General features: G+C 39.7%; 1 protein-coding gene across 2 annotated transcripts; it reads left to right on the top strand.

Moving 5' to 3' along the window:
- The first annotated feature begins 254 nt into the window (after positions 1–254).
- On the top strand, positions 255–27,998 carry LOC110985539 (ATP-binding cassette sub-family C member 9-like). 2 transcript variants are annotated; one of them, XM_087148079.1, is made up of 33 exons: positions 255–543; positions 2,062–2,198; positions 2,948–3,556; positions 4,062–4,295; positions 6,265–6,453; positions 8,278–8,433; positions 9,057–9,212; positions 9,362–9,496; positions 9,840–10,002; positions 10,356–10,396; positions 10,956–11,198; positions 11,836–12,045; positions 12,635–12,713; positions 13,095–13,200; positions 13,581–13,679; positions 14,129–14,294; positions 14,491–14,628; positions 15,027–15,210; positions 15,597–15,802; positions 15,938–16,101; positions 16,981–17,050; positions 18,091–18,248; positions 18,846–18,938; positions 19,223–19,325; positions 20,338–20,451; positions 20,841–20,952; positions 21,541–21,668; positions 21,772–21,850; positions 22,219–22,327; positions 22,682–22,785; positions 23,564–23,697; positions 24,161–24,223; positions 25,339–27,998. In XM_087148079.1, exons 3-33 carry the CDS (start codon positions 2,954–2,956, stop codon positions 25,471–25,473), a joined length of 4,674 nt encoding a protein of 1,557 aa, XP_087004205.1. In that variant the 5' UTR covers positions 255–543; positions 2,062–2,198; positions 2,948–2,953; the 3' UTR covers positions 25,474–27,998. The 2 variants fall into 2 exon arrangements, with proteins under 2 accessions (XP_087004205.1, XP_022102313.2); XM_022246621.2 differs by having other exon boundaries at positions 2,035–2,198.

Genomic DNA, 27,998 nt, shown 5'->3' with positions numbered 1-27,998 from the left:
ATGGGAATCAGTCTTCTAGCTGCCGATACTTGACTGGACTCGACTTCTTTACCTAATGGACTCAACTCGAGTCACCACGCTGAAATGACTCAACTCGAGTTACTCAGAGAATTACTCGAGTGGCAACGTTTAGTGACTCGTTGCAGTTGTTGATTACGCCTTCTCCTTTAGCCGCCCCCTTTAAAGCAAGACTTACGTTTATCCGCATAAAGGTCAAATTCACAGTGACTAGGCAATTTCACTGCATTGCATTTATTGACAAAGCTTTTGTTATTGATCTCCGAAGGGTTCATTCGTTTATTTGCCCGGACAAAACCTTTGGTGACAAAGTATCCGCCAGTCAACTGTACACGGCACCCAATACTTGAATAAACAAGCCGACCAAAAAATTTAAAAATTAGAAAAAGAACTTTGAACTGCAGCACGTGCAGCTGGCCTGTTCGGAGGAGGACTATAAAAGACAACACTGCTCGACATGCCACAATTTTATTTTTGGAGTTGAAGTTGAGCGTGGACATCAGGAAGCTGTTGAGGTAGAATAAGGTAAGTATTTTTCGCGACAGAGTTTATTGTTTCAGCTCTCCTTTCTACATATTACCTTCACTTGAAATTTACGACGTATTATTATAGCCATCACTCAAAATGGCTGTGCGAGGTAAGTGCCGTCCGCAGCCCTGTAGGACCTATAGCGTAGGCCTGTAGACCATTGAAATACACTGCACTGCACTTTAACATTTCCATTTAAAGGTGTTTCCTTTCAAATTCGACATTACTCCAATCGTACTTCAACAATGAGTATCGACAATTTGACGATAAGATTTTGTTTTACCTTGCACACATTGCTTTAAAAATATTTCTGGCGTTTATATATTTATATTATCAAAATAGAAAATAGAAATTTTTTATATAGACAGTGATTGTTGTCTCACAAATTTATACTCGTGGCTTCCAAGTCTCGACAGGACGTCTTATTTATAACTTGCTTTCAAGATCTAATTGAGGAATTAACCACATTTGATGTGGTCAGCTTGCATGGATGTGAGGGTTAAATATGTTTTATTCTAAAGTAACTTGCAAGATAATTAGTCGCTGTCAGACAGATGTGTTAACCTTGTCACTCCACATTGCAACTGCGGTTCTGAAAAACATCACATGCTTCCTAATCAGAGGCATTCTCTAATCAATCGCTATCTCAGATATTCAAATCATCTTACGGTTTTCGTATAAGCTCACAAAGAAATATCACCATGGTTAGACTCACTAATTTTCATTCGTTGTAATTGTGTGTTTCTTTTAATTCAATTTATATCAGTGTATTTTCCGTTGTATTATTTATGATATCTTAATCTTATTTGTAATTATACAAGGCATCTTTAGTCTCATATTTGCTAAAATTGTGCCCTTTTATGTTTTTTTTGTAACCATTCCATTGTTAATTTTTTACTGTAAAGCAAATAGTTGTAGTCCCTTGACTTTTTCGCGGGGATTTTAAAGAAAATCGAAATTGAATTTAATTGAATTTAACAGAATAAATTAATACACAGACGCTGCCTTCTTTTGATTATTTAAACAAAGAATGGTTTATGTTGGCTTGTAGTGCGGGGGCTATGTACAGAGTACATCCGATCTGTCTGGATGTGGTGAAGAGTTGTCATTGTACAGACCGCCGAGTCGTGCGCTCTTTGTAGACTAATTACGGGCTATAGTCTTTGCTGTCACACACCCGGAACAGGCCCTACCACTGTACAGTGATGCTGAAAATATTCAAGTGTCCAAAAACCTATTTCATATTTAGGCCTATTCTTATCAGTAAAAGGCCTACTAACCGACCTCCTCGCAATATTGCACCACCGCTTGCAATACATGAGGGTTCAATTGTAATCTGATTTCCTATGGTTCCTATATACATTGTACAATCTTTAATTATTTTTCCAATACAGAAGAGTGAAACTGTAATATATTCAACCTAACCTATTCCAAATCCATTCTTTTCCATTTCAACAACAACCCTCTCCATTTATTTTCTATACATAGGTGATCTTGCTCTTGTTACCACAACAGGTCAAAGGGCACAATTTTACTACTGACTTACTCCTTCAGAGGAAAACCGTCAATTACTTCACTGGAAGCTGCTGTTCAGCTAGATTGCTGAAACATCTGTTGTTCAAACCGGGACTCGGACACGGCGTGTTCTACCGGTAAGTAAAAATTTAATGTCCAAAAAAAAATAAGGGACTCACGAGCAGCCACTTTCAATCTTACAGATTCGAGTGGCGAACACTGATTATTACCTCTCCATTAAACCTATTTCCGTATTTGCACGGATATCATTTTTTTTTTACTTCTGCTTGCATGCACGGAAGCATGGGCGTCGCTAAACCATTTTGAGGGCAGGGCACATAAAATGTGCCGACACTGACCATCACGCAAACTGAAATGAGTATACTGTATCCCCCCTTTCATCTCCATTTTCCGTTCTTTTTTATTTTGCCGACAGACCATGATTTTGCCAACAAAACTAACCAATGCCCTTGCACATCATACTTCTAAAACGGGGGGGGGCTTAATATATGTAGTTACTTCACTGCATACACAGCAAATAATGAACGCGATAAAAAAAAAAAAACCATCCGATGAGTGTTGTGAACTTACGGGGACAGACGAAGCAGCGAGTGGAGTATGCATGCATCTACCATGGGTGAACTTTACCCTCTACCGTGATTACGCACTTGTTCTGTGTCAAACGCGTGCACCGGACTTGACGCCGCTGGCCGGGGACTGTTACAGTGCATTGATACTTGATAGGGAATTTTGGTAGGGGAAGGGGAATAACGCAAGACATATAGTTGACTGATTTTGTCGTGGAAAACAGGAAAGGTGCTGGGGTTGTGTTATTTGTGAACGCTGCATTTGCTAAGTGAAACGCCGTGTTTTCCCGTTGTAACAGTGCAATATGTACGAGGAATGGCAGTGGTTCTGCGGTACTAACAACTCCGACCTTTCGGTCGACCTCTCGGCTGAATGGATCGGCAACACATGCTTCATCAACGGGCTGGCTGTGCTACCTCACCTAGCATTCATCATCTTTTCTGCTCTGGCTTTGTTTCTGCTGGGCATCTGCTGCAAGTACCGTGACCTTCCCAAGACGAAGTACCTCCTGTGCTATCCTGGGCACTCTGTGAAGTGGCTGGTGGGCATTTTATCTTTGGCCGTTTTAGCAGCAGCCATTGGTGAGGGGGTTCTTACGGATGAGACGTACCGAGTATGGCACTACTCGACCCGGCCCCACTACTACGTCCCCAGCGCTGCTGCATTCGTGGCCATGCTCATGTCACTGGTTTACTACCATCACATGGAGAAATGGCAGCTACCGGTCATGTCTGTCCCGTTGCTGTGTTACTGGATCTTGGCGCTGGTGGGAGAAGTGCTACGCCTTGTTAACCTGGGGCAGCATAACATTATCGATTTCACAGTGCTACGATTCGATGTGACGGTTCTCATGGTGATTGCGTACTTCATCCTTCTTCTAAACGCGATGAATTTGATCAGAATAAAGGTAAAAATATTTTTGCTGCTTCCTTTAATAAACAGAGATCTTAAAACTAAAACAACGTTTAGGTTATTACGTGTATTAAATTAGCATGAAACAACGAAGCATTCAGGCAGACAGACATGTGTGCAGTTCAGTTCAAGTGGATTTGCAACGTTGTTTTGTTTATTTTGTTTTCATTTGTTTTATAATGACATGCTTCCATGTTTGAAGGCGTTGTTACTTCTCACAATTTATTAATACGGTTTTTCATAGTACATTATCAGTAGGCTGAACTTCCATTATAAGCTTTGGAATAATGTCAGATGCCATTTTAATGCCCATAAGTAACTGGCGCTACTAAAGATAGTAAAATTAATCTTAAAATTTCATACAGTATGCCATATTTCTGTGCCATTTAGCAGATGTCTCGCTGTTTAAAAAGTACTTTTGAAGGACAAGCACTTCATGAAATGAACTCTGTCGAACCATGTTTTTGCTTCCGGCATGATCCAATCCTTGTTTTTTGCAGGTGTTTCGCCCGAGCAATAGAAAAAAGGTCTTCGAGGACCTACAGAACAGCAACATGCGATTCCTAAATGATTATGTCAACATCGTGTCCAACGCAACTTTTTGGTGGATGAACTGGATATTCATAAAAGGCTACAAGAAACCCCTGGAACAAGATGACCTCGGTGACATTCCGGAACGACATCGAGCTGATTTCAACCACAGAAAGTTCAAAGCAGCATTCGACAGAGAAAAGGTGAAACAAAACAATACCACTTTACTCTCTTCATCCAGGGTCTACCAAAGCACAGTCCCTTGCGAAAACCAACTTCCAAAATTACAAAGACAAATTAAAGTAACTCTCTGTCCAGTGCATGATTTGTACAAAGTACACCCCTGAGCTTTTCATTAGTAAATGAAGCCATAAAGATTTACCTCCATATAACTGTTCAAATCAGACCCCGTACTCATTCCTGGTAATGTAACAGTTCTTGTTGATCGTTGATTGCTGCTGGCAGAAGCAACTTTTCATATACTTGTATACATACATGTAGTACGAATGGCCAATGATTTTCTTGAAAATAATCAGTACAAAAGAATCAAAGAATCGTCCATGAGGAGACGGTCAGACCTGTATTACATTCAAGGGTTAATTATCAGCGTTTATTTCCCATTACTCTAGGCTGTTTGTTGCACAACGAGTTACAATATCAATTCTTCCATGCATGAGCGTAAATCGCAGGGGGGGTGTTTCCCTGCGTGTTGACTATTAGGCTGTGGGCTATTAAATCATCGCTCTACTTACTCATGGTGAGAAGAAATGAAGGTGGATTGTGAAGTATTTTTGGAGTTGTCAGCAGCCAAAATCAAACGTATCAATAGCAACCAAAAGGGGAGAACAGCTGTGTTTTCAAACTACAAATAGATCATTTTGATGTAGGGTTCTGCAGGAGAACATGCATTATTATAGATGTGCATGTGTATCATGAACCCTTAATGTGATATAGCGTAAGCACCCCCCCCCCTTTCAGCTTTTCAAATTTCCATTGCCGGACAAGTCATTCCTCCCTCAATTCGCGATTGCCTCAGTTTCTGGCACAACTGGACGCCGCACGTGCTTCATCAAGTTATAACACTGAAAAGGGATCCCAACTTTGACCCAGTTCCTAAGTCCATCGTGATAATAATCGCCGTGATAATAACACTTTGACGCATGTATCAATGAGACCAGACTGAGTCAGACTAACATTTGGCCTATGCTGTAGCTTGTCAAGACTGACATCAATTGTTCAGCATGTGAAAGGCGCTCAAAGCGATCTAGGCAATAGCATGTTTGTTTATTTGTTCAGTGGTTTGCCGTACCGTCACAGGACATTGTTGTTTTGAACCATTATGTTTTTTCTTTCATTCAAACCCAATTTTTTGGAAAGATATTTTTAGCTCTGATTTAGTGTTCGTACGTGTATGTCTTTCATGCGCGTCTGTAAGGTACAGCGAGAGTATGAGCAATAACATCGCGTAAGCCAACCAAACAAAAACCCAAATGATTAATAATTGCACACTTTTGGACCTGACCGTCACGGATTGAAACAAAAGTTGGTTTGCTGACTGGATTGCTTGAGAAACCCACAGAACCGAAATGTTATACTAATCGGTCAATTCGTTTTGAGATAACAAACTTTTGACAAAGAAGTATGAACTACTTTGTTTGGACAGCCATATCGCCTGGAGTAAAGCGGCCACAGGGATAAAATTTACATCGTTTTAAAGCTCTTTAAATTTCTAAATTAAAATTAAAATTATCCTACGTAGAAAAATATGAAAATATATGTCCTTGACTTTAATTTTAAAAAATGCCGTACTGTCACCCTTCATTGTAATTTTACCCTGTCTGCGTTCCAAAAAAAGGATAAAACACGAGAGTTGTAGTTTCTGAGCGTTGTTTAAGAGTATTCATTAGTCTACTCGTCTGTTCTTTTATGGCAACCGATCCTGGGAAGGCTAGGCCCTATCCAGGGTTTGGGTCCAGGAGACAAAATAATTTCTTTTTGTCTACTTAGGACTCCCATATTTGTTTTATTTATATGAATCCCCTCCCAAAGGTGGTGGTATCCTTTTTTAAATACCAGTGCAATGGGGGGGGGGCGAAACATTTCATTTCATTCCCGTGAGCTGGAATTCTAAGCTGTTTGGGGGTTTACATTTCTTTTAACCTACGTGTACAGGCTCGGGCTGATAAAAAGGGCACCAGACCATCCATGTTAAGGATCTATTTTGATGCCTACGGATCTGTTATGCTGGCGACTGCGCTGCTTAAGGTGACAGCTGATGTCTTAAATCTTGTAGGTCCCTTGTGCATCGGCGCTCTCACGTCCTATGTTGTTACCCTCAGCTACCCAGTAGATTCCGAGCTGGTAAGTCACTCTTTCGCATATTATGTAATGACTTAATAATTCTATCATTTAGCGCTATTGTTTTCTTGGTAGTTGGTGCGTCTCTGCCCTTTCACTTCAGACTGTGCCCCCCTCTCCAAAATCAGAAGGGAAGACGAAAAGGGCTTTGTATTGTTTGAAGTTACCCAGTTCTAAACTTACCCATATCAAAAGACTGTGTCGTCTCCAATATGTACATTATAGTATACATGCACTCGTATACAGTGGGCGCTTCATTTTCCATATCCTTTTTATGAAAAAAAAAAAGAACGAAAAAGGTGTCCAACAGCGAACAAGTTTTCACTGGGCCTACCATTGAGGTCTATTAAATGCCGTTTAGCTCCATTCATGACGTTACGGTCCAGTGACTCTGAGTATCCATGTATGTCGGACAGCAACCAGACATGTGTTTGTGTCTGGAATTGTATCCGTTGTCATGTTGGGTCAAAAATGGCCTCGAACGAGTCAGTGACGCATCAGAGGAAGAACACAATAGGAGTTGCAACTCTGGCACTTCGAAGTGTTCAATGATGGTCGCCTCCGTGTCGGACAAATAATAGCAAAGTATCCTCGCCGGACAGCAGGACCAGTAATATCCTAGCAACACGTGTAGTGTTTTGGTTGCAATTAAATACAAATTATTGCTGTGACCAGGAAATAGTGAAAAATCCTCGATATTCGACCTACTCTTTTAAAATTTTGATACAATGTCAATTATGCTTGCAAAGTTTGTAATTTTATTCCCCGCTCTCCAATACATCAGTTTTCAAAGACTTGGTACGAATTTGGCTAAGACTGGCCAACTAAATGTTGACTACTGCTGGAAAGCGAAGTTCATAAGGAACAAAATGCGCTATTTCATTACAGGGAGTGGTCATGAAATCTCGTAAAATACGCTTTTATACAAATGGCGTAAAAAAAAGAACACAAAATCTTGTAAACAACTGGGCTATTTATTCCCAAAATAACTCCAGAGGAAACGTTCATTAAGGGCAATGACTGTACATCTACATGTAGATTTAGGGCACACAGCGTAATACAAGCAACCGCGCATTAAATTGGATGTTGTCATGAGATCATACCGAGCACCAACAAAGGCATGAATATTCAATTTCCAATACCTCAGATTACAAAGTCTTAAGGATGCAGATTACCAGCGAAGAATTGCAGCAGCGATCCTTGGGTACAAAGGGGCTTCGTGGTTGTGAAAGCTAAAGCTCGCCGCACTCTAGCTATGGACATACCAGGCTTGCCAGAAAGCGGTAATTGGCCAGATGTTATAGCCCGGGCAGTTCGATCTCCTCCTGTATCCTTCCTGTATGGTTGAAGTCAGGTCTTTTAAAATGCTTCGACTGCAGTAAATCCATACAATGGGATGGCAGACTGGGAATCAAACTTGCATTTAATACACAGTGTGTTATATGTATAGTGCTTGTGATTATGAGACTGAATCCGAGCGTTTGTTCGGAACAATTTGCTGGAAATGTCGAAGTATTTGGGCACGTGGACTGGAATCCGGGTCCTTTCTAAGTATTTGCTGTATATAGTACATATTTGCGTACTTATTTCATCCGGGTGACTTACCAATACATTCACGCTTAACCTTGCCTAAGACGTTGGCTATTCGGCCTTTTGCTATTTGGCCGTTTCCCCACTACTCTGTCATGAATCAGTTCACTTGTTGGCTCGACTACACCGCTGGCTCTATACAGGGGACATTGAAAAGCCAGCAATAGACACTAGCACAAACACGGAGGCATCTCCTTCGTAATAAAGTAAGATTGTCTCTCGATTTCTTTCTCTCAGCTTCCGCCTCATTACGTGACTTTCGGCGATTTCTTTGCCAATGGCTTCGTCCTGATTGTGACGATGTTCGTGGTGTTGTCGATGAGGGTGTGCATTTTTAATGCCCATTTTAAACTCGCCTTTACGTTGAGTGCAGACGTCCGAGCGGCCATCCAGGTAAATCTGTCAGCTGCATTGTCCGTGATTTATCATCAAATTTAAGTTTCCTTTCCATCCAACCGAATTTGAAGGATTGTGATGTCCTCTAATAGATAAACTTGCCTCTTACATTTGCAGATCTTTATACTTTTCCCAAAAGGGGTTTGGTTCTAATGCCATGCTCTGGTTGAGAGGGTTTTCAGCAAAATGCTATAAAAATGTCGAACTTCTATTATGCTCGTTTATTTTCCTATTATTGTTTTCTTTCTGTGTCTTGACTATGCTTAAATCGTTCCCAGAGGATCGCAAAACCTTTGGTGGGCCACGTTTCTCTGGTCCCTCGACGTTTGCATTAAGTACCTCACGTACACGAAGACAAGTATATTTAATTAATTAATAGTACATGTACATGTAAATTGCACACAGTGAACCTATTATTCTTAAACTGTAGAAAAGCAAAAACGCATGCGCACAACACCTGCCATGTCCTTTAAAAGTCAACTTATATTCAGAAGACCACTCCGACTTGTTCCTGACATATGAAGAGGTAGAGTGTACATGGAGGATGGGCGACAGAGAGTTAAGCCATTTATATCATCCGAAGATATGGGGCTTCTACTTTTTCCTCTTTCCCTTACCAGAGCGTGGTTTATAAGAAGGCTCTGCGACTGGCCACATTTGCTACCACTGGGGGCCAGATGACCATGGGCCAAATTACCAACCACATGTCAGCTGACGCCACCAACGTCATGATGATGATGCAGTTCATGCACTTCCTTTGGTCTGCTCCATTCCAGGTAATATCTCGTCAGCTCGCGCGGCGCTATGCCAATCAGTAACACTCATCTAAATGCCTCATTTACCATGCACGGTTCTAATCTTTCTAATGTGTATACTGATGTCGATATTCTTCGCTGACGTCCAAGGATTTGGGTTCTCTTTTCAGATTGTGATCATCCTCATCTTACTGTATTTTGAAATTGGGTTTTCGGCGTTGCTTGGAGCGGCCTTGTTCATAGTCGTTCTTCCGATTCAGTTTAAAGTTGCAGCTATTATGGCCGACAAACAGAAGGCTATTCTGGTAAGTTGTTTAATTGGTATAAAAACAAAGCAAAGGAAAAAAATGGAAATGCCCCGAACTGATTTTTCCTTGGTTGTTGGGAACTTCCCAATAGACCATAAGACGGAAAACCAAATCTCCCAATGTTACTTCTCTGTTGTAGTTACGTTCGTTTTAATACGGGGAAGACTCTGTGACCGTAAATTACGAGACTTGCAATATGAGTGGCTTAACTGAATAAATGACAAGATTACAACAGATACCTTGGAGTCTCGATGGGATAAGGGTCTTTGAAACGAACCAACCACAGAACAGCAATATATACACATCAGAGTAATTTCCTGGTATGCAATGCTCGTTGCAGCGTTGCTCCGACAAACGTTTGAAGCTGACCAACGAGCTGCTGCAAGGAATTAAACTACTGAAGATGTATGCGTGGGAGGAGTTGTACAGCAAGGCAATAGAGGTAGTTCGGAAGGAAGAAGTACGCAACTTACTCTACATCAATCTGTGCACAATAACTTCGGGTAAGACTGATGGAACGCGCTTATTGGTCTATCTATTGGCAAAATTGCAAAGACGCGTTGAGTAGGTTTAAAGGGAAAACGGCCTACCCCTTTGTCTACGATCATTAAACTTTCATTGAATTTTAGGAACATTTCGCAGATTTTATCGAAAGTTTAAAAGATTTCAGAATGTTACTCGATTTACTATGATTATTGATTGTACTTAGGATCTTTATTTTGCGGAAAGTTATTTTGGGAATTGAGAATACCTTTAAAAATTACAGTTTATTACAAAACTTGAAGGCTTTCTAAATAATTTAAATCGCTAAATATGTCTGTTACTTAAAAGCCTAGATTTTTCTTTTCTGTTTTAGTGTCCATCACTTTCGGCGTCCCAATCTTGGTCACGTTGATAGTAAGTTGAACGACCATCTTTTTGTTTCTTTAGTAGATTTCAGACGAAAAGATGTCAGAATGGCAAGGAATTAATCCACCGATTCTCAAAGTGCTGCTTAGTTGATAACTCGGCTTATTGCCATGGACATCTGCCGCAAGTTGGCTGTGTTCGACTGCCATGAATTTACCTTTCTTTGTTGAACCCAGAGATCTAGCACATAATACAAAAGAAACTCACATGGAAGCTTGTTTTCCAAATCCATTTCTTCTGTAGGTCGTTTAGCAAGCTAAGAAACTTGTTATAACATAGAATCACTCAATGTAATGGTTTGTATGTGCTGTTCATGGGAGCTTGTCTCAGTGAACACTTAAATACAAGATTCCTCGTGTAAGCAGAAAAATGAACGATAAAAATTGATTGTTGAAAGATTTAGCTTCACAAAGGCGCATTTTTTAAAAATTATCCTTAAAACAATGGTGAAAAATATTGAATGCCTGACAGTTATTTCCCCTTGACAGCTCTAATCTTTTGAAGGGGAATTCTGTTTCACAGTTTCAAAATTTTCTTTGCTCCACAGGCGTTTATAACATTTGAGCCGATTTCTGGACGACCGTTGACGCCCGATATCACATTCTCCTCCCTGTCCTTTTTCAATTTGATCGCGATCCCTCTCTTTATGATCCCTGTATCGGTGTCGGCCATAGTAGGCTCGATCGTCAGTTCCAAGCGTATAATGAAATTTCTCTTGGCGCCTGAGGTGGAGGGAGATCGTGCTTTACCAATGGACATAAAAGGAAAAACCCACTCTCAGGAGAAAAAGGTAATTAAGCTAGAGTTATGATTGGATGTACATGTAATCAGAAAATGAGATGGTTATTCTATATAACTTAAGTGTGTGCGCGAGATTTGACTTTCTTGTTTTAAGAGCAACATCTGCAAATAAACGCAAGGCAATCTTTGAGGGACAAAGTAACCGAATTCAGTTCCTGCAATTTTTCATGAGTTCAAAACGATGAAAACTTTCAGCAAAATAACTGAAGCATATGAAACAACTTAAAGGAGGGTTTTATTCTAAGCCTCTGAAATTTGAATGGGATATCTTCATGTCTTGGTTTGCGTGTGCCACTGCAAACTTTTGAATCACTGTCTGGCTTATAGGAGTGATGCGATGCACTGCAGTTGGTGAAGTGCACTTTACGACATTCGTGTTGAAATTAAAACTACCTGCAGCTAATGCAAGTAATATCTAAATACTTATGCGTTGTTTCTTTGTCGGGAAAACCCACATCGGGCAGGTCCATCATTTTTTGGATCACGCGGCTTCTAGCATTATAGTTTACATGAGAGCGGCCCAACAAAAAAATCATGCTTGAATTATGCCATCTTCTGCCATCATAATTATGCAAATTGTGAAGGGAGGACCTGTATCATGGAGTAACTGTGCATTCTGATTACAGGGGTACAGTGATGAAAGCCGGGTAGTGTTTCGCAAGTTGGACGAGGTATTGAGCGAGTCAACGGTCTCCATTGGCACTCAGACTGACGACTCAGATGATCAGACTGATAACACTGAGAGGGCGCTGATGCTGAATGGCATCTCGATCCCGCTGGGCAAAGATTTGAATGACGCTTCAACGAGCAATTCAGACCAAGGCATAGCCATTAAGGTAAGGAAGTTTGATGAGACATTTGTAATACATTAAGTAGAATCTGGTAAGACTGTTATTGAATCCCTGTGTAAACTTGGGCTGGAACAGTAGGTTTTGTGTGCATTTTTGTATATACGACCCAGTTCGAGACCTCCTCCGCTCTTTAACGTGATAAATGTGTAATTTTCGTGAACTCGGAGACAATCAGAAAAATGGGAGTCAGCCTTCAAGGAGTTCTGAATATGCTGGCATGCAAGACTTTTAAACACTTTTTAAAGCTTTTTTGAAATCGTTGTCAATGAAAAAATTACTGCCTTTAGCAGTCCTGCCCAGGTTCAAGTTGGCATTATTGCCAATTGGCGACAATTTACAAATAATATGGAAGGCAAAGTACACTATACAGCACTGAATGGAATATTTATTTGGGTCCAAAAAGTATACATTTCACTAAAATTTGGGCTGTTATTTAAAATGTTTCACCAAGAGCCATGTACACCCTGTGGGTTTATAAATATAGAATTATTTGTTTTCGAAATTACGGTGCAAATATGTTCAAAACATGGTGTAATACACTGAAATGTCATAATTTTACAATTTAAAATTGCAGATCACGGATGGCAATTTTGTGTGGGATCCAGAAAGCACTTCACCTGCCTTGTCTAACGTAAATGTGGAAATACCAGCTGGTAAGTAGGGGAGGAATTTCAAATAGGACACACTGGGGCAATTTTGTCTTCAATTCATTTGTTTCCTAGGTGCATTATCACAACGTTTACGAAGGATCTTTGTGAAGACAAGGACCCAGTCTTGCTTTTAGCCTCGCCTCGTGACATCCTATATTCCACGCACTAAAACGAAACTCTCATTCCGGAATTTTCTGGTAATCAGCCACTGTAATCAAACTCAACGAGAAGTTTACCAAACTATATGAAAGCGGAGGTTCTGTACTTAAAACGGATGTTAATATTTCTCCCGTGGTATTAGTTTCACGAGAGGTTCAGTGTGGACCCATCACGTGTAGGCATGTCTTTGTAAAGCTCTCCGATGACGTTGAATTCGTTACACAGGGAAACTGACCATGGTGATTGGCGCGGTTGGAAGCGGAAAGTCATCGCTTTTAGCTGCCATCTTAAACGAAATGACGACACTCTCTGGAAATGTTCACATCAATGAGTAAGTACATGTGCATTTGAATGATATCATTCATTAGTTTATCATTGGTTAAATTTTCGACAAGACATTCTTCAACTTTTATCAGTTCTTAGCTTCCACTTTCGATTGTGGTAGCGGAACGTTACCGTCTTAGTGGAGATAATGTCAGCCTTAATGCTTTGATTCTATAAAAAATGTTCTAAAAGCAGACCTTTTGAATACATTTTAAAAGTAATATATGACGAATGAGGAAAATTTCTTAAAATTTCATTTCAAAATCATGACTACACATTTACTTAAAACTGCTTTATGAATGTATGCAGAGTTAACCGGTCAATTTTTGGTAAATTGGATACGTAGTTTTTTAACCTAGATGACATTCTTTTTTATTTACGTCTTAGAGAGAAAGGGCGTATTGCATTCGCAGCTCAGAAACCTTGGCTAATGAATGCTTCCATGCGAGACAACATTTTATTTTCATCAAAGATGGACAAAAAACGGTATGTGTGGACTTTTCACTATGAATGTTTTACTTTGAATTCGATATTTTCTTGAAAATAGTTGTGCTGGTGTTCCGGACCATTTTTGATCACCAATGTGAATAGGTTAATAACCATAACAGTCCCAAATCCTCCGATTTTAATATGGTTTTACATACACCCAGGGGTTGGGGTGAAGCCATCAATATGATGACGGATGATGAGGTACTTGACATTCTTCCTATCCGTCGAGCACGACCTTACTTATGTTATAGCTTACAAACAAATCATGTATAACTAGTATTTTTCCGATGATAAAATGTGAAAGAAGGGTACATGGAGAACGGAAGGCCTTGATATCAAATAATCAGGGCCTTTGGAAAATTCAAGAAATACTCGCTTCATGTTGTTGAAGTTCCTTCAATGAAATTGTTTTATGGGAAATTGTCGCCCCCTTCCCCATTGTACAGATATCACAAAGTGTTAGATGCGTGTGCACTTGTACCAGACATTGACATTTTACCGGCCGGAGACAAGACTGAGATTGGCGAGAAAGGTATCAACTTGAGCGGAGGTCAAAAGCAACGTGTTAGTGTAGCGCGAGCCGTGTACGCGGACAGCGACATCATCATATTGGTAAATCGATTCAATTCGTTGAATTTAGAAATAGTTTGTTAACAGTAATGGCAGTCCCCTGCGGGGGGTCATTTGTTGTTTTAATTCTAGGCAATGAGCCAACAGAAGATCCCAGGTGTCTGTTATTACATAATACTTTATTTCCGTGGAAACGCTCATTCTTGTTTTGCTAACTCGCGAGAATTTTAAATTTCAGGACGACCCGCTTTCGGCGTTGGACGTTCACGTCGGCCGTCAACTGTTCGAAGAAGGCATCATGAAACAACTCGTCAGTAACAACAAAACCGTCATTCTGGTGACCCACCAGCTGCAGTATCTCAGTAGAGCTGACTTGGTAAGAGTTTGGCAGTACAATATGTCTAACTTTAGCTGCAAACCCTCACAAAAATTCAAGCTAGACCTAACATAGGGTGAAACATGCACCACCAGGAGCAGTATTGCTCCTGCGTTATTCATTTCGCCTTTTTTTTTAAAGGAAAGAAATCAGTAGGTTATTCGAACGTTAGCTGTTTTGTATGCAGCAACTAGAAATTTTGAATGCTGACAAATTGGAAAGAATATCTGAAACTACACAATTTCTTTCTACTTTGGAAAAGACAGATTGTTGGCAATCTATTTGCACCCTCAATGATCGACATAGAAAAGCTTGACCTTTGTTTTTGTGGTATATCATCGTTTTTCCGGGTAGCATTATAAAGGCATTTATCATGTACATGTATTACATTCTCTAAGATACTTGAGATAAAAGATGGCACCATTGCCGCTAGTGGGAGTTTGGACGACATCATCAAGGCAGATCCCGAGATGTATGAGGAGATCAAACAGGTGTCAGCGGCGGGATGGGATGATGATCAGGCCGAAAGTGCAGAAGAAGAGCGCTTTAAGTTGCAACGAAGAGTTTCCATTGCATCAGCTGGTTCGTTCTGCTTGTCAATTAAGCTTTCTGATTTGCAAAAAGGTTATGTTCATTTTTATTCTCAGTGGCCAATTAGCTGTAACAGCGTAATGGACCCTCAGCTGTAGTTGTAAATAAGATGAGTGAAATTTCCATTAAACTTTCACCAATACAATGACGTTGTGTTTATTTTATTTGGATTTAAAAAAATGTGTTACCAATGTGTGATAAAAGACACATTGCCAAACGCACGAGTGTTTTAGAGACGAAAATCTCTCATTCATTTTAGGTCATTATCATATCCTCCCCGCTATCATGAAATGGGAACGCTGTCATGAACCTGAAACATTCCCCTTGAAGCAAAGTGTAATTTGCCTTGCATGCCTGTTTGTGTGTTCCATCTCAAGAAATTGCAAAAGGGGATGGGCAGCTGATAGAGAAGGAAGAAATGGTGCGTGGATCGGTGTCTTACAAGACGTACCTGTACCTGCTAGGGAGCGTTGGCTGGGGTTTAATCCTCTTAGTCGCGCTGGCTGTGGCACTACAGTCGTCACTCTCTGTTACCAACAACTTCTGGCTCTCTGAGTGGTCTGAAGCTGGCTTATCCAACGAGGTTAGAGATAAATCTTTTCAAACAAAAAAATGAAACTGATTCAATTTCTTGAAATCATTACATTTAACGTAAAGCACTTGCATTTCCAAAATATAAGATTTGAAACATTAAATTTGCTGTTCTTTTTATTTCCAGACTACAAGAACTTACACCGAGTATCTTGTTGGCTACGCATGCCTATCCGTCTCAGCAGCAGTGAGTCAATCGCTGTCGGCTACAATTTTGATTCTGTCATTCATGGTCGCCGCAAGGCGCATACACCTGAGAATGCTGAGGAATATCATACGAGCACCGATGAGGTACTAGACAAATTGTGCCTCTCAGATTAATGTTCGTACCTGTACTTAGTTGCTACCTTTATCCATGCTATTTGAGGGGTTCTTCAGTCAGGAAGGTCAGTGAATGGTACCAAATGGTATTATCGACTTCACAGTTAAAGACCAACCTGTGGACAATTTTAATGCAAATACGTTATGATTCTTAGACATGCATAATGCTTTATCATTTCACATACATATTTGATCTTCGTATCTGTCTGTCTGTCTGTCTCTCTCTCTCTCTCTATTCATCTATCCATGTACATGTATATTGTCTGTAAGGTGTAGATGAGTCCGCAATCGCTTGTTGCAATTCCATCACACGTCCATCAGACGTGATCCAGTCTACTCAAGTCGCGAGTTATTCAGATTATAATGAAACTGAGCCTCAACAAAGGCATTCCGTTTTCGTTGTCCACACTGTTATTTGTAAATTGTCGTGTGATGGGACTTGTGACTGAGACTCGTAATGGGCTTGACCTGGGCTTGATTTTGCTACTGGTTCTTCACCGTGGTTGTCTTAGAGTGTGTGCCTGATGATTTCGGCACAATGCTATTGAAATTTCTGGGTTTTCTTTCGGGCTTTTAGTGTTTTCGAAGTCAGACTAGTTTTAAAGAGGATTTTCAGGCTTACCGTGATCTCAACCACAAGCATCAGTTAGAACCTTGTCGGAGCAATGTAGCTTAATTTCTGCAGACAATTTATTGATAAGGTCGTACAGTATGTTTTCGAGCATAGTTTTTTTGTTAGTCTCTACCTTTAATGTCCAGGAACGTTCAGCAGCGCAAATGAATTGCAATTTCCAAAGCTGCACTCACCGAATTGGTCGAAAATAATTTTTTTTGGGTTGTTTTGACTAGGTTTTTTGATACTACTCTCATCGGGCGGATCCTGAATCGATTTTCTAATGACACCCAGTTGATGGATTTTGTGAGTATAAAAGTGCAGAAAATGTACAAATGCAAATCAACTGTTCTTTTTTTACTCCAAAGTTCTGCATTTTAACAGATATAATTCCTTCACTTTATATTTTATTTTACTGTTCATTAAGTTTTGAAACAATGTCGGCATGCACCTGGAAATGTGTATCTTTTGTTCAGCAGAAACATTTTCTTTGAAGTTCAAAGGTTCCCTTACATGTACTTACATACACTTTGTGTGAATTCAGAAAACTATTGAACACTCATTTCAGTGAATTATCCTGAAGAGTGCATTTGTGAACTTTTTTCCCTGGCAATTAAGATTAGGCGCTGGTGATATGATGTTGTTTCAAAACCGCACTGTGCGTTGTAGAGTACTTGAATGTTCAAATCGTCATCCCCAAGAATTGTTCACCCAAATATTTCTAAAAAAGACTTGCTCATGGGCGTACTCGTTTATATTCAGAAATAGCAACAAATTCTCAAAGAAATGGAAAAACTGTTAGAGAGAGCAAAACATTCCATCTATTGGTAAATCCGTGCGGAACTTGTTCCAACTATACATGTTGAGGTAACAGTGGGTTTTTCCCCGAAATGGCAACGCATTTTTTGCTTTAGAATGAGCAAACTGGTGGTAGCAGAAAAGCGAACTGGCTCCAATATGATCCGATGAACGATAAAAAGAGGACAGAAAATAAATGGAACAGACTTCTAAACGGTTTCTTTGATCAATCAATGTTGAGTCTTGTCAGTGGACTGAAGATTCCATTAAACACATTACGTTAATCATGCTAGATATATTACACTGAAGCTATTTTTCCATGAAACCCTAGGTGGTCACGACCTCAGCATTGGCTTTATTGGTGCTTAAGTAGATAAATTAAGAAACAAAAACCTTTTAAAGCATTGTTTTTAAGTTCGGACGTCGCTAAAAGAAATTAACTCTAAAGTTGAAGGTACAAAAATCTCGCTCAGTGGATTCGATACGAGTGACGTCACAGATTCAACATGACATTTTTCAATGTGTTTGCTCTCACTCTCTTAAATCAGAGACTAGCGAACACATACAACGGGTTCGTCATCAGCATCATGCAGATTATAGTGTCCGTGGTTGTAGTGGGCGTGGTCATGCCCATCTTCCTTGTGTTCGTCGTCCCAATAACCATTGTGTATTACATACTGCAGAGGTACTACTTGGCCACCTCCAGGTAAGTTACAATTATTTTCCTGAAGCATTTCCTGAACTATTTTCCTGAACAGTGTGTCTGCACGGCCTACTTCTACCTCCCCTGAACTGCAGTCACCAAATAGCCGCATATGTCATAGGCCTGATATTTATTCTGGTGGCGATGGTCTCTTGAAAATACTAACTTACGCGAAGCTTGACCGTGTCAGTGAGCAAGTTCCAATTTTGCTCCATTTCTAAACGGTGTCAGTTATTTAGCGCGGCACATCGAGGACGCTATATAGAGACAAAGCCTTCAAGTCGCCCTTGCCAAAGCCGGGATACAAGACATTTCCGCCAGTATTTCTTAAGATAGCAAATGGTTTAAACAGACATAGGATTCCTTGTGAATTTGATCAAGTAGTGAAAGGCTTTGGAGGATAGGGTCCTTGACAGATAGCCAATTTAGTTGCAAATTCTCTGGGTTTTGCTTAACAAGCAGGACACAGCATTTATAGGTTTTACGGCGGATTATGGAGAACAGCACCGAAGTGGGAAGTGGCTTAACTCCCGCCTTCGTCGCCACTGTTAGGAACCTCCCCAACCATCAGTAATTGCACTATGTATCTTTTGTACCCAGGGAGCTACAACGATTGGACAGCACCAGCAAATCTCCCGTCTTTGCCTACTTCTCAGAGAGTCTCGGCGGACTGACTACAATTCGAGCTTACAGGTACGAGCTCGTGGTCTTGCTCTTTTTATTATTTACTTGAATACATAATTGAGTAAATTGGTACAATAACTTACAGTAGTAGGTTAACTTACTATATACACATGTCCATAAGTGGAACTCCTTATTTTGCTTTAGATAGTGTATTGTTGAGTCCCAAATTCCGCTGTACAGATTTTGAAATTTTCAGCAAATTTAAAATTTCGAATTCCAAACGAAGCCGCTCCCCAGAATTGTTAACTGAATCGCCACTGATTATATTCGTATTTCCTTTTTCTTTCTCGCAGGAGCGAGAATAGATTTTACAATACCATCCTCGCTCGAATCGACAGAAACACTGCAGCATTTCTTTATGTTCAGATTGGGGCGAGATGGCTGGCAGTTCGGCTCGTAAGTGTTTTTATCCTGAGAAACAAATCCTGCTTGAGTCAAGCTTATTGTGTTACTTGTCTCATTACATTTTGAAGCACGGGCTGGCATTGGTTACCATAAATAAATCTGCATCACTGCAAATGAAAGGTTGGGTGTGCAGAATACGGATGGTAAGGATGTCATAAAGATAATTATTACCGAAGGTTTCACCTGTAGACAAAGATCATCTGTGGCCAAACAAAGAAACAACAAACACGGAAACCACACAAACATAGGGTTAGATAAAGTGTTCGAGTACCAAGGTTCTGCGCTTAATATTGAACTGGTCAGGGCAGAATGAAGCTGAAGTACAAGGACATGTGATTGTAGAGTCACCATGGTAACAATATGAAACAAATTTTAAGACTTCAGACACTGCAGTTTTGTAAAATATTAGTTTTGAGGAGATAGGAACACTGGATTTTTATGAAACAATGATGGTCTTAAGTCATCATTTAACTTGGTAATCCTACATTGGTACGTGTACCATGAAATGCATGTGTTCTTTAGCTAACTCCCTCTTCACACGTTATATTGAACGTGGTACTCGAAAAGTACTGGACTACAATATTGTTTCATTCAACACCTATGTATTCATTAACCCTAACCCTCCTCAATCCTTCACCTGTTGGAGGATTGAGGAGGGTTAGGGTTAAGAACAGCTGGTCCTTTTCTGGTCCCAATCCGGTTCGTAAGTGTGACGTCACTTCAGTTTTAACCACGCCCACAGTACATAGAGTTACATGGTACCATTGAATCGGAAGTGAACTCGCAACTTTAGTGTACGTCCAATGGGAGCCTGCAATCAGTAGTGCGTCCGCGCGTATGACAAAGTCACTTACGAACCGGATATCTGCTAGGTATGTCAAATTGAAACAGCAATTCTTGTTACGTATTCGGCGCGCAGCGATGATACATCATTGCTTTATCAATCTTTTAAATGCTTACTTGCGTATCAAGTTTCAGTTTTCTCATCGTTACTCTATCTCAGGACCTCCTGGGAGCTTTGTTTGTGCTTCTGTCAACTGGATCCACTTTAATTGGCGCTCTCTCGTTTGGTATCAATCCAAGCTTGGTGGGTCTGAGCTCTACGTACAGCCTGCAGGTAAATACGACCAGGATTAATCATTGTATGCACCCAAACTGGCTTATTTTGTATGATTGCATGAGCGTGCATCTTTATACTCGATTTGTTGTAAATGTAAATGTTTTCTGGCAGTATGGTCTGCCAGTTTTATTTGTTTTGCTACTTTAAACTTGCGAAAAAGTTTGTTTTTATGTATTCACCATGATTTCTTTTCAAGCAATTCAATTCGTGATCACTTTGACCCGTCCTTTAATTATATTTTCCTCCCCTCATTGTTTATGTAACATGGTTGTGTATAAAACACGACGTATGAAGCTCATTCAGAAAACCCTTCTGAAATCTGGAGTCCTCTTGAAGCATTTATCAGGGCAAACCTAATGAAACTTAAAATTTCCGTCATTTTGCAGATGTCTAACTATCTCAACTACCTTATGAGAAATCGGACTGAGGTGGAGATGCAGATGAACGCCGTGGAGCGAATTCAGTTCTACAGTGAGGTGGACCAGGAGGAATATTCAGGCAAGATGATCGCATGTTTCTTTAACTCTTGTTGTTTAAGTCATCACTCTTTTTAAGTGGGCATATTCACCGTTTCGCGCAATCAGTGAAGACGTAATTTCTTTAATGCCTTGGCTGTACGACCTAGGCCTAATCCAAAACTTTTGGTTAGAAGCTAAGCGACTGCTCAAATGCTTTTTTTTCTCACCATATTTTCAGTTTAGCTCCTGTATAGAACAGACTCCTGTGACTATCCTTTCGAATAGGGCGTGAATAATCTTAATCTTAATATCAAATCTTTTTCTGAAACAGCTATCAATACAGTTTTGTTTCAAAGGAATATAGAACAACCTTGTTCTTTGAAGGAGAAATCTGAACATTTTCGGTACATGTTGGACCGAAAACAGTCACAGTTGAGTCGCAAAATGGATGTAAACTCCATACCTTTCAAAAGATTTGTAGCTTTGCTATAATAACGATTCCTGGTGCTGATCAGTGGTGTTCATATATTTTTTTAAGTTTCATACATGGACAATAAATTTGCGCCGTCCAAGTTCTCCATGACATCCTGACTTACGCCGTTTGATTGTTTGTTTTCATTCAAATCAGGTGCCGAACCTTCAGCCGGATGGCCTCACAGTGGAGAGATACGCATCGACAATGTCTCAGTCCGATATGCAGAAGATCTTGAAGCTGTGCTCAGGAATGTGTCAGTGTACCTGAAATCAGGGGAGAAGGTGGGGAGAAGTATAGCGAATACTTAGCCCGTCTTGTAATTAGCGATCTCCTCGTCCCCAAGTCGGAGAAAGCTAACAATTGTGTTTGGTTCCTTTTTTCCAGGTTGGTATCTGTGGCCGAACTGGAAGTGGCAAGTCGTCCCTGACCCTGGCATTGCTGAGAGTCATTGATATCTTTGAAGGTACGCAGACTGTCTATCAGCAATTTAGGTGTTGTCCAGCGTTAATGACCTGTGACACATCGTCGTGAACGCTTGTATCAGTGGTAGGCCCCATTGAAAGGTATTTATTTCACGACATTTTGACAGTTTGTTGCCTTTATTATGCAGCGTTTGCTCATAGCGCCATCCTTCCTTTCATACGGAAGGACTTGCCGAATAGTTTTGCTACAGCTATGATTACTGTCCTTAAAAGCTATTAACAGTTTAGATAAAATTGAATGATAATGAATGAAATCGTACCACTTTTATATCCGTGAATAACCTTGGATGTAGTACGAATATGAGCTTTAGTTGGCATATTAGAGTTTTTGTTATTCTATTTCCCTCAGGGCGGATATTCATTGACGGTGTGAATATCATGGATGTACCTCTGGCTACACTCAGGAGCAAAATATCTATCATCCCTCAGGACCCAGTGCTGTTTACTGGACCTATTAGGTAATATACGTTCATGGTCATCAACCCTTTGTATTTTTCATGCTTCCTATAAGATATTTAGGGTTCTTTCAAATTTGAACGGGAAGTTTGGGATTTCTGAGGATGGATTCATTTGTGTTACCTCACAAATGTCAGAGTGCATTGCGTAATGGTAAATCATTTTTAACATCTGGTATCCATTGTGTATACCCTGGCAGAAAGAAACAATGGATATGGTTTTGTAATCGATGGACAATGGCACAATGTTGCTGCACTTAATTGTATTCTGCTATTTTTTAGGGGCGTGGCACCCATTGGTTTTTCCCAGACCATATGTTTCATCATTGTTACAAATTTTTTTTTTGTTTCTGAAAGGACAAATTTGGACCCCGAAGAAAAGGTATCAGACGACGAAATGTGGCACGCCCTTGAGATTGCACAGCTGAAAGATGTTGTCTCACAGCTAGACGGGGGACTTGGTAAGTTGAAGATTGGGAGTTTGTCTGCTAAATTCATTTGAAAGCAGTTAAGAGGCAGGATGAAGGCCTTACTCTCAGACTACTGTCAAAATTGGCATATTAAAACAGACTATTGTGAAGAAATCCCCGTATCAGGAAGAGACTTAAACCTTAGAAATCGTGAAAAGCCTCCAAAAGGTATTCACCTTGAGCAGAAGCATCACCTTGTCGGTTGAAAAAGAGCCATGTTGGTTGGGATGTTCGTTGGTAATGATGCAACGACAATGCACGTATTTCATAGTCGTTTGTGGCGCCTTGTCCGTGGTAGCAACAAACAGGGAACTAAAACTAGACGAGAAACATGTGCCAAGCTAAGTTTTCCCTTTGTTTTTGCTGCCTTATACATCCTATAAGCCAAGGGCAGATCTGCAACCAAATTTTGAGGAAGAGAAAACTTAGTGATTTTGGGGGGTCGGTGGGGAATTTAGAAAGTTTTTTCAATTAATCTTTAATGACCTTTCTAGTGGTTGAGGCTATATGTTGCGGCGTTTTGGAGGGGAAGGGGAATGAAATAAACCAAATCAAATCGTCTTTATTTCATAATTTTTGAAAAAATGCTCTCATTTTTTTTTGAGGGGGAGCATGGCCCCTTAGATCTGCCCTTGCCGTAAACATATCGTAAATGTTGTTATGCTATGCTTCTGTAGTGATGTTAGTCCAGTAGAAACAGAAATTAAAATTGTCTTCCCTTGATCGGCTTATCCATGTATATTTGACGTGCTTTAAATCCTCACCACAGATGCAGTGGTGACTGAAGGCGGTGAGAATTTCAGCGTTGGTCAGCGGCAGCTGTTCTGCCTGGCTCGAGCCTTCCTCAGAAAGTCTTACATCCTCATCATGGACGAAGCCACAGCTTCAGTAGACATGGAAACGGTAACTTATTGCCTTTTCTGAAAATAGTTAGGCTAATTGTCTTTTAACTTCCGGCATTAAGCGCCTGTGCTTATCCTCAACGAAACATAGTCCACGATGCAGATAATAAACAACGTAGACTGAACGTGTTTTTCGTCATTAAAATTCCTGTTACCCTAAATGAAGCTATACACTTCCGTCTCAGTCATTCTGTAAATAGCAATTGTCCTCATTTCACGCGATACCTTTCATAGGTTCTGTGTGCAAATTAAGATAGAGTACTTAAAAAGTCAAGAGATGGGTAATCAAGAAAAAAGCTTGATGAATAATTTGTCAAAGATATATACAAAGGTACGAAGGCTATATGAGGTCGTTCTAAAGCTAGATTTAAAGGAATAGAGTGTTCACAACATTGTAGACCTTTCAGTTAACCTTTGTCTCAGTGTCTAAAACTAACTGGACTGGTTTACATGATCCTTTCCAGGACAAGACGTTACAGACCGTTGTTGCCAATGCATTTGCAGAAAGAACCGTATTAACTATTGCAGTAAGTATGCTATTTATCAGAGATCTGTCTCCTTTGAAGACAGTCAAAGCAGTGTTTGCTCGATCGGACACATTTATTAAGGTCTATATATGTTTCTGGATTTTGAAAGTAAACCTTCTCCTACAGTAAAAGCAGCCACATTAGTTTTATATTTTGGAGAAAACCACAAGAACACTAAACACAAACATTATTGATGTCACACACGGATATTGATGTAGCCTTGCATGGGGGAAGATGGAATTTTTTTTTCGAATTTGTCCAAACGAATAAGGGGCCGTCCCTAAAGTACGTACGCAGAACGGGGGGGCAGGGTTTGTATACCGTTGCGTAATGAATCAGCATCATATCAATACACTTACTCATACAAATAAATACCAGAATTAGCCTCTGTGCGTCGAAAAACCATTCAAACACAGTATCCTCCACCGTCCACCCCACCATTTATCCTACTGTTTAACGCCAATTATTGGTAAACCGCAACATTACTCATGACACAAAGAACGGCAGTGTCTTCTGGAACGTACAGGTGCCCTCTATGTGCATAATTTATAATTCAAAAACATCTTTTTTGAGCTGCCAAGTATGAAATTGTCCACGGCCGTTAATAAAGAAATACCGATAGAGAAAACTGTTATTACTTTCGTCATTTATTTAATAATTTGGAAGCGACGTGCTGTAGATGTGAAATGTACTGTGAAATTTAATGATGCCAAAAGCAAGGTACCCTGAGAAGTCAAAAGAATGCGTATGCGTAGGGGGGGCGGAGTCACTGCTTACGCCATGCGTACAGGGGGAGGGGTCTAAAAAGTCGATATCTCGTGCTTATGTACTTTATGGACGGCCCTAGTTCCCCAATTATTAAAAGTTCGAACGAATTATTAAGTCGTTCACACAAATTACCGAATTGTTCTCACAAATAATTAAACATGTGATTTATCATGGGTAAAAAATATAATGGACACGTTTTTGTAGGCAAGAATTACACATTCGTTCTCGAAATAAATAATTCGTCCACAAAAATACGTTTAAAGTAATTCAGAAAAATAATCTTCCTGCCCCCCCCCCGTTCTTGATACAAATATTCAAGCTGTTGATTTTTGTTTGTTTTCTAAAAGCACCGCATAGCAACCATCCGAGACGCTGACAAGATTATCGTCTTGGACGGGGGTCGTATGGTGGAGTTTGGTAGCCCTGAGGAACTCCTAACAGACGAGGATGGCGTGTTTACTTCGCTAGTCGGTGACGAATGAGGGATTGGTGACGGGAGATAGTCACAGAGAGGCCCTGAACGATTTCAGCCACTGCGGCCAGTCTTGGAAACGACGGGCATCGTTTGTAGCATGCCGATGTAATTTACGAAGTTCTAAAATGAATAAGCCTCAACTGTTAACATCGGGCCAGTTCAAAATCCTGCTTATCAAAAGCTTCACCGTGCAGGTGGAAAACGGTTCGATCTAATGGTACACTCCTTTGCTGTTACTGAAAGTGTGTTTTAGTTTTTATAACTTACTGCTGCATCAGATTTAATGAAGTCACGTCCGATGAAATATTAGCGATTTGTATTTTTTTCTTTTTCTGTTTTTCTTTGTTGTTTTGGTTATTACTTTGTCAGTCAGTATGGTCTTGTCTTCAATTAGGTTTTTCCCATGAAATTGCAGATAATTTTGCGTATATTTATGTATTTTGTGGTAATAGTGTATTATGTCGAGACAAATGGGGATTCGGGGTGCTCAAATTTGACGTGAGGACATTTCAGTGTAGTAACATGGAGCATACATTTCTGTTGTAAACGTAGACTACGCAATATGTGACGTTTAAATTTGCTTGAATAACTATTTCCGCAATATAACTGAAAACGACCAAAATTATAAGATTGCAAAATTTCACACTTTATAATCTGTTTCTGTTGCAGGGAAAAGATTTTTTTGTGATTGTGATTTTGTTTTTGTTTTGTTTTGGGTTTTTTTTTCCTGATTTGCAATAATGCTTCTGTGCTCATGTTTTTTAAAGAATTCTTAATAAAATAAACTGAATATGTATTTGGAGGTTGGAAATTAACACAACTTTAAAATCACTGATTTTCTTGGTATCTAGGTTGCTCTCGCGGTTAGACTGAAATCAATGAATTAGACATTTCTGCCATGATTTTTAATCACCCGAAACTGATGTGTTGTCAAATTATGACGTACAGACCTAGTGATGAATTCCTATTATAAAGACCAAGTAATAAGATTTCTTGTTTTTAAGCGTAGCTTTATTTACATGTTAAAATGACTTTCAACCTCCTTTTTAGAAGTCAAATGGAGGATTTTAAACATTTTTTATTTTGTGCTCAGGTAAATTTTCATATTCGTGTGCCATAGCGTGAAGTCATTCTATACACAGGCAGAACAGGAGTGTTTCCATAACTTCGTGTCTAATTATTATCGCACTTTCGCTTTTCACAATATTGTTGGTGATTATGAAGATTGTGTTTTTTGTTTTTTTTTTGGGGGGTGTTTTGTTTTTTGGTATAAGGTTTTTTGGGTTTTGATAAGGAGTGCCTCATATCATGGCAGTATTAAAATAAGCGCCCTCATGCATTACATTGATTAAAGTATTTTTCTGCGAATTGAAAAAAAAAGAAAAGAAAACAATTACATATTTGGATCTTGTTTGTATTATTGCAACACATGGTAATATGTGTTAAAACAACTAAACAAGAAAGCAATTGGAACAGAATATGCACTGAATATTTCCTGACCTTTCCTTTGGTAAACAGTTTCTTTTCGCCTCGTCAGATTTCACGTTTACTGTGCGTGTGCCATGGTGAACAAAATGGACCCATACGTTTAAAGACCAGTGGGTTATTTAAGCACTTTGATAGCCGTCAAAGAAATCGTAAAAGGCTTGGTTTAGCTCAGTGGACGTATAGATGTTGACAATTGCTGTGGGTTCTGTTTCAAACTCATTTTCGGCTGCATTTACTAGTGCTCACAGTCGGTCTTGTATGGTGTCTCAGAAGATTAACACCCGAAAATGACGTAACGAGTGCGTAAAAAACGTTGCCATAGGCAGCTTCGAGATTTAGATGATGAAAAGAAATGAAATGCATACTGAAATAAGAATACAAATACGTAGATCCGTTTGAGAAAGTTGTTTATTCTTGTCAGGCGGTATACGATTTGAACCTTTTGCCCATCAACTAAATAGCAAACAGCGAATGTATTAGTCTGGTCACTGAATTGTCACTAAAAAAAGCCTTGAATTTCAATCACTCTTGACCACGGTGAAGAGTGATTTTTTTAATTGTAAATGTGGTTTATTCTGATAGGAAGGCAATAGGACAATATACACATCCATACATTTAGAGTAAAAATCTCTTTAAATCATATTTACTCTCTGAATATATGTAACATCCTATAGAATATGTGTATAGGTTTTCCAGTGTTAAATCTTTAGATTTATGATGTTAAATGTCATTATTTAAATCTCTGTACATGTAACTGATTTTGGAAGAGATATGGACTCAAAAATATTCATAAATTATTCATTAATCGAAATCACGTGCAGAAAGTACTTCTTTCCGAATAAATTTTGATACCCGATTCCAGCAATAAACTACTTATAATGCTGCAAATGCCGTGCTTATTTAGTGGTGCAGCTGAGCTTATTGAAAAGCCAAAGTTCACATTTACCATAGTAAAGTCAAATGTCACAGGTGTTAACAAATATGTAAAGTCATCAATGTAAATTCACATAAGTAAATTGGACAATAAAGCAATGTCTTCAGAAA

This window comes from Acanthaster planci, linkage group LG17 (genome assembly GCF_054643075.1).
Source record: "Acanthaster planci isolate LZ-2023a linkage group LG17, COTS_SCS, whole genome shotgun sequence".
Classification (NCBI taxonomy): domain Eukaryota; kingdom Metazoa; phylum Echinodermata; class Asteroidea; order Valvatida; family Acanthasteridae; genus Acanthaster; species Acanthaster planci.
The sequence above is the reverse complement of the archived record's forward strand: the minus strand, read 5'-3'. Positions and strand labels throughout refer to the sequence as shown.

What these genes read in the sequence shown, in the direction of transcription:
- LOC110985539 (XM_087148079.1), top strand. Translation starts at nt 2,954, where the DNA reads ATGTACGAGGAATGGCAGTGGTTCTGCGGTACTAACAACTCCGACCTT. An exon ending in TCTGTGCACAATAACTTCGG is followed by an intron (nt 10,003 to 10,355) that starts GTAAGACTGATG and finishes TTTCTGTTTTAG; the next exon opens with TGTCCATCACTTTCGGCGTC. An exon ending in GCTCTACGTACAGCCTGCAG is followed by an intron (nt 20,452 to 20,840) that starts GTAAATACGACC and finishes GTCATTTTGCAG; the next exon opens with ATGTCTAACTATCTCAACTA.